This window comes from Artibeus jamaicensis, unplaced genomic scaffold, assembly GCF_021234435.1.
Source record: "Artibeus jamaicensis isolate MK-2021 breed Jamaican fruit bat unplaced genomic scaffold, CSHL_Jam_final contig_354, whole genome shotgun sequence".
In the NCBI taxonomy this organism is placed as follows: domain Eukaryota; kingdom Metazoa; phylum Chordata; class Mammalia; order Chiroptera; family Phyllostomidae; genus Artibeus; species Artibeus jamaicensis.
The window spans coordinates 37,249,581-37,257,017 of record NW_026521803.1 but is presented as its reverse complement, the minus strand read 5'-3'; the positions used below and the strand labels follow the sequence as shown (position 1 = coordinate 37,257,017).

At 41.8% G+C, this 7,437-nt stretch overlaps 1 protein-coding gene across 1 annotated transcript; it reads left to right on the top strand.

The window, feature by feature from the left end:
* The first annotated feature begins 4,623 nt into the window (after positions 1 to 4,623).
* On the top strand, positions 4,624 to 5,622 carry MC4R (melanocortin 4 receptor). The gene has a single exon (XM_037151987.2). It carries the CDS (start codon positions 4,624 to 4,626, stop codon positions 5,620 to 5,622), a length of 999 nt encoding a protein of 332 aa, XP_037007882.1.
* The last annotated feature ends 1,815 nt before the right edge of the window (positions 5,623 to 7,437 follow it).

The window sequence follows — 7,437 nt, the reverse complement described above, 5'->3', positions numbered from 1 at the left end:
GTGTTCTGAAAGAACACACATGCTGTGTGCCATGCAAATGTCCTGCAACACAACACACAGGGCTTACAGGAAAACCCGGAGTTAGACACACAGCATCTATAAACGTCATCGGTGACATGATAAAACTAGATGGAAGTCTAATAAGGACAGTAGAACAATTTTATACATATTTATAGTTAAACATATACAACCGTACAACAAATCTGGCACTTTACCTAAAAAAAGACCTGCGTGCAGTTTGCTTGAGGAAGGGAGGTTCAGAGGTTACAGCCTGTGAGTTATGATGATGTGCTGGAAGGAGGAGCACCTGAAGTCTCACGAGATGTTGTCATACCTGGTGTGGAGGACTGTGCTCCGTAACATGTGCTGTGAGCTGAGGCAGCTGGCAAATGTTTGAAGCACATGTGTATGTGCTGTGAGCCCTGACGTGTCTCAGTTCAGCCAGGTGCAGTTTCCCATATTGTTTCTCCTGAACAAAACTGTGCAAAAACAAACACGATGTTTGCGTTACACTTAACATACTCCCCGAGGTATCAGTCAGGTTTGGAACAAATTCACATTTTTCAAAATGAGCCCTATTGCAAAGCTGACTATACTAGATGTTTGAAAAATAAAAGAGGGGGGAGGTGGGTAGTTCTACGCTCAAATAAGTATAGGAGGTAAGTTGATTTTTTCTGGTAAAAAATTTCAGAAATGTTATATGCTAATGTAAACTCAAACTTCAAGAAGGCAGTGAGTTTGCAATATTTTTCAAAATTGTTTGAACTTGCAATCTCCTCTTTAATCTGTGGTACAAATAATAACATTTCCTAAAAATAATATTTCCTGTAGCACAGTTTGATAAATAATTCTCTTTAGTAATATTTCATATTTATTGTTATAAAATGTAAAACAGAGATTATACTCCTAAGAGAAATATATTATGATCTAACTCAATTTTGTGTGTATTTTAAAAATCTGCAATAAATTTTTTGAAATACCATTAACATATCTAACATTGCTGTTTGTATTTCTTCTGGCTCATAAAGAACTGAACTACGGCAGACAATTCAAGTGCCTCCTGGAAGATAACAAATATGTCATCTTTTCAGCACAATTAACCATATGGTCAAGATTTTATAAGTCTACACCAAATAATCAAATTTGAGATTTCAAATGCATAAAAGGTAAAGAAAGGAGTTTGTTTTAAATTACTAATTTTACCTATTAATACCTTTTACAAAAGAAGAATGATTTTCATTTATAAATGTAGGGAGTAGCATTCCAAGCAGAGGTAACAGCAGAACCCAGGGGAAAACCTCTGGTGTGCCTGCGTGTGTATCTGGCATGCGAGTTTGACTACAGCAAAGGAGAAGAGAAAAAGGGGGGTTTGGCAAACAGAAAAGGAGGAGTCAGATAGATGCACTGGTGGAATCCAGGGTGTTTTACAAGAGATTGCATGTAGGGATTTTGGACAAAGATAGAAAAAAGTCAAAGATACTCTGGATTTTTAGCCTAACCAAGTGGAAGAATTACTCGACCCAGAGAAGTCAGAGCTCAAAGTCAAGAGCTGATTCAGGACGATTATACAGTGTTAACTCCCTGATACCTAAACAATTCAATAAATTTCTTCTCTGCTGCTCATTTATTTGGTAATTCACTACTCATGCAAGTCCAAAATAGGGAAAAACAAGGATTTTCATGGGTTTTCTGCTTGTAAACAGCTTCGTTCAAAAAGTTTAAAAGTGAAGGTAATTAATGCTGGCTGCTGTGAGAGGTAAACGCCCATATTTCAGCAGCTTAACACAGTCACGTTAATTGCTTATCCAGATCACAGTTCAATTAGCTGGTAGGCTAGGGTGTCAGGGAAGTTGGACACGTGAGTTCTGTTCTGTGCGGTGATTCAGAGACCCAGGCTCCATGATTCGGTTATGGGTCATCCATCACATGAGGCTGCAAAGACATCCTATAGTCAGGCACTAACAGACAGGATGGAAAACATGCAGAACCATGAGGGAGGTAACAGAATGCCCATCCTTTTGACCCATTAGCTACAGTTCAGTCGTAAGACCCCACCCAACTCTAGGAAGGCTTGGAAGATGTTAATTTAGCTCAATGTTCAGGAGTGATTTTTCACATTGTCTCTGTCACAAAGGGGAAAAAAGATAATGCCTTTATCTAAATAAGAGGACTAAAATTAACCCTGAAGTAATTCTTTCATAGTCCATTATCAGTAGCCACAAACTCTACAGGGCAAAAACAAAAAGCACTCATAGCAAGAGAAAGGCACTGTGTAAAACTTTATAACCTGGAGTTTAGTTAGTTTGAAAAGTAACTTTGCCACAATCTTAGCTTAAACCAGACATTTAGAAATGCTGATAAGTAATTAGCATGGGCTCTACTTGGCTTGACTAAGTAAAGTTGCCAAGGCGTGTGCAGATTTAATTCACCACACCTTCAGTTACGGAGGTACAAGTGGCTGCCTTGAGAACGCCACTTTCTCCACATCCTGTCTGACACTCAGCCTCTCTGTCTCTCCCTCTCTGACAATAGCCATTCTAACAAGTATGAGATGATATTCCCTTGTGGTTTTGATCTGCATTTCCCTGATGATTAGTGCTGCTGACCACGTTTTCACATACGTGGTGGACATTTGGATATCTTCTTTGGAAAAGTGCCTATTCGAGTCCTTTGGCCAATTTTAACATTCATTCATTCATTCATTCATTCATTCATTTTTTTGTCCTCACCTAAGGGCATGCTTATTGATTTTAGAGAGAAGGGAAGGGAGGGAAAGAAAGGGGGGGAAACATTGATGTGACAGGGACACATCAATCCGTTGCCACTTGTAAACTCCCCAGCTGGGAAGTGAACCGAGACATGTATCCTGACCAGGAAACAAACCCGCAAACTTTCAGTGCCTGGGATGGTGCTCCACTCAACTAAGCCACACCAGCCAGTGCCTTTGCCCGTCTCTGAACTGGGTTATTTGTTTCTTTGCTAATAAGTTGTAAGAGATTCTTACATATTCTGGATAGTGACCCCTTATGAGATAGTTGGTTCACAAATATGTTCCCCCACTCTGAAGATTCCCTCCTCACTCTGTTGACTGCTTCCTGTGCAGCAAAGATTTGGATTGATGAAGTCCCACTTGTTCATTGTTTGTTCTTGTTGCCTGTGATTTCAGTGTCAGATCAAAGTCATTGCCAAAATCATTGTGAAGGATTGTTTCTCAGTGAGTGTAAAGTTTCAGTTCTGAAAAATGGGTAAGTCCTAAAGATCAGCTGCACAACACAGTGCCTACAGTTAATACGGTATTGCGCATTTCAAAATGTTAAGGAGACAGGTCTCATGTTAAGTGTTATTACCACAAACAAAAGAAAGAGAAGACAAGGAAATTTTTGGAGGCTATGAATATACTTAATACCTTGATTCCGATGATGTGTATATGCATATGTCCAAACTCATTAAAATGTATACATTAAATATGTGCAATTTTTGTATATAAATTATACTTCGATAAAGCTTTAAACACCAAGTGTTGCCTAGTTATACAAACTCTTTCTGAGTTTAAAGTAAATATAGCTTATATTAATGCTATATGGTTTTTGACCATTGTGAGTGAAAATAAAACTTTTCCAGCTCTGATATAAGAAACTCTGTGATGGAAATATATCAAGTATTAGTGCACAAGAAATAAACCCCTTCTTAACCCTTTGTTAAATTGCAGCTGTCTACATAGTTTTTCCATTCACAGCGTAGTCTCCTGTATTATCAAATACTCTCTCTGTATTTCAGGCATTTTAAACTGAAGCGTTGCTGCCTGGCTTCTTAATTCAAAGAAATTTGGAGAGAAAATAAATTCAGTATGCTGGGCAAAAAGCAACACAGACACACACACACACACACACACACACACACACACACCCCACATGTCTCTCTTTTAAGCAGGAATAAACCTGAGTGCCTCTAGACGGCTTGTTCTGAAATCAAAGGATGTCCTCTAGGGACCAAGTTGTTTTCCTTGAAAACTTGCAGAGGGAAATTCATCCTCTCGCATCCTGCTGGCTTACCCATCGCACAGCCTCTGCCTCGGCATTGCTCTGCACTTGTGTCTCTGAACCTCGTCAGTGTCTCAGTCTTCCGTGGAGCTTGGATTGGTCAGAAGGAAGCAGAGGAGGAGCCACTCCGAACAATTTCTTTCCCCTCCACACACCATAAAATCAGCAGCAGCTACTAACACTCCAAGCAACGCTTCTGGCGGGAGCCTCTGAGAAGCAGCTGATGTGGGCATGTGCACTCAGCTCCGTCTCCCAATGGCACAGCAGCTCCTAGGAAAATTCTTTTCAAAAGACCTGAATGCCTAAGACTAGAGTTCAAGTGCAAGTGAGAACAAAAACAGCAAACAGCAGACTCTTTTGACTGAGAATAAGCATTTTGAAGCCAAAGATTTCAAAGGGATGGTGATCACAGCAGTACCTGAAAGAGACTAAAACTTGCATTTCAAGCTTTGGAGCACGTGACATCTACTCAACAGCAGGCGTGGCAATCTCAGCCTCGTAAGGGACTGAGAAAGACCTTCAGGAAATCTTGCAGGCTACCTGACCCAACGCCTCAGAGGGCATTTGGACCCACTGCCCCAGGATGAACTCTACTCATCGCCACGGGAGGTACACTGCCCCCCACTTCTGGAACCACAGTGCCTACAGACTGCGCGGCAATGCCAGCGACTTCCTGGGGAAAGGCTACTCCGCAGAAGGGTGCTACGAGCAACTTTTCGTCTCTCCCGAGGTGTTTGTGACGCTGGGTGTCATCAGCTTGCTGGAGAATGTCCTGGTGATTGTGGCCATCGCCAAGAACAAGAATCTGCACTCGCCCATGTACTTTTTCATCTGCAGCCTGGCTGTGGCTGACATGTTGGTGAGCGTTTCCAACGGATCGGAAACGATCGTCATCACCCTGCTGAACAGCACAGACACGGACGCCCAGAGTTTCACCGTGAACATTGACAATGTCATTGACTCCGTGATCTGTAGCTCCTTGCTCGCGTCCATTTGCAGCCTGCTTTCCATCGCTGTGGACAGGTATTTCACTATCTTTTATGCTCTCCAGTACCATAACATCATGACGGTTAAGCGGGTTGGGATCATCCTCAGTTGTATCTGGGCAGCTTGCACCGTGTCGGGCGTTCTGTTCATCATTTACTCCGACAGCAGTGTGGTCATCATTTGCCTCATCAGCATGTTCTTCACCATGCTGGCTCTCATGGCCTCTCTCTATGTGCACATGTTCCTCATGGCCAGACTTCACATTAAGAGGATCGCCGTCCTCCCGGGCACGGGCACCATCCGCCAAGGTGCCAACATGAAGGGGGCCATCACCTTGACCATTCTGATCGGGGTCTTTGTTGTCTGCTGGGCCCCGTTCTTCCTCCACTTGATATTCTACATCTCCTGTCCCCAGAATCCATACTGTGTGTGCTTCATGTCTCACTTCAACTTGTATCTCATCCTGATCATGTGTAATTCCATCATCGACCCTCTGATCTATGCTCTCCGGAGCCAGGAGCTGAGGAAGACCTTCAAGGAGATCATCTGTTGCTATCCTCTCGGAGCTCTGTGTGACTGGTCCAGCAGATACTAAAAGGGGACAGAGGAGGCACTAGAAACATGCCCAAGAGACTTTTCCATTCTTAGGGAGCCCGGACAGTGTGCTGCAGCAACAGCGTCCTTCTGTGGAGGGTACGGGTTGAGAATGTCTATTGCGTAAATTCAAGTTTGTGATTTCTGGTATGAAAAACAACATGCCCAGTCTCTGTGTATTTTTAAAGTCATGCTACTGTTTGGTTGTGCAGTGCTTACATGAAAACACCTTTGGCTGTTCAATGTTAATGTTATAGGGTGGAAACACTGTGGGTTTATAGAAAAGAAAAACGTTTTTATTTGAACAGCTTAACAGTGTCTCTTTCTTGTAACTCATAAGGATTTGACACTTTGCTTGTTTTAGTAACATGGAAATCACAGCCTCATTAAGTATATTCTCATGAAAGGTTTCTTACATTACACTGTACAATATTGAAATGTAGAGATTTAATTCTCACATTTACGGGGGAGATATTAAAGAATAGATGCTTACTCATTTTTTAAAATCAGCTTTTAAAATAAGTTCAAGTAATTTAGTAAAACATGTTCATTCTCCCTGTACACTAGTAGAAATGATGTTTCTATTGACAAAAAAAAAGCTACTGGAAAAAAAAGGGAAATTGTGAGTCAGAGAACTCCAACCATCATTAATCAAAACAGAGAATAGGGTCTTTCTGTCCCTTTAACCAGGGACCCAGTAGCTGATGAAATGCCCAGAAAAGGAGGTACTACCCTGAGATCTGGCTTCTGACCTCAGGAGAACAACACAGTTAGTACTGGGTTCTTTTACTGTTTTTAGTGGAAGTGACTTGCACTTTATTCATTGCTTATTTGTGGTTTTTTTAAATTTTTGAACCAGAGTATAATTACTCACTATCAAGGATTTTCACTTTAAACACCAAGTCTATAGCACAAGTATTTTCAGGTACTTTTGGTGATTATTCAGAGTAAGGGAGCCTCTGACACAGACACATGTGGAGAGGAATAAGGCACCTGCTCAGCCCCAGAGGATAGCATGGCATCCGTGAACCTCCCACAGCACACTGTGGCAAGTAAATGCTTGTTTTGCTCTGAAATAATCCCACAGATTTGAGTACTGAGCAATATGACCTGTGCTTTTCAATTTGTGTCTTCTTTAAAATAGAAGATATATTAGGCTGGGGATTACTAGTAAGCCATCCTTTGGTTTAATTTATATCCTCTTCAAATGCTCAGAGGTAGAGGGAACATGCCAAGGTACTTCTTAATTCAAATCCAAATGTTTTCCACATTGACAAGTCCTGAGAAACACTTTTAGCATTTACAGGGGAACATTACATTAGACGTAATGGTGACAAGCAAGGTTGCCAGTGAAAGGTGGTCCTGAAGCCTGATTCACTATGCTTCCTCTATGTCGGCACAAACATGAGTGTGAGGACTTTAAAATAGACTGACACAATAGTCGAAGCCCCAAACTGTAGCCAGACAGAATTGCGTTGTTGCTTTTGTTACCCTTCCTCTCCATTCTTTTCTTGTATTTATTAGTATTTTTTAAAATCTCACCCAAGGGCATTTTTAATTGCTTTTTTTAGAGAGAGAGAGGAAGGAAGAGAGAAAGTGAGAGAGAGAAACACTGATGTGTGTGTGAGAGAGAGAGATAGTGAGAGAAACATCAATGTGAGAAAGAAGCATCTATTGGTTGCCTCCCTTACACCCCTGGACTGGGGAAGGGACTACAACCTACGTGTGTGCCCTGACCAGGAATCAAACCTGCAGCCTTTTGGTTACCGGGGCGATGCTCCAACCAACTGAGCCACTCTGGCTAGGGCTTCCTGCC

What these genes read in the sequence shown, in the direction of transcription:
- MC4R (XM_037151987.2), top strand. Translation starts at nt 4,624, where the DNA reads ATGAACTCTACTCATCGCCACGGGAGGTACACTGCCCCCCACTTCTGG.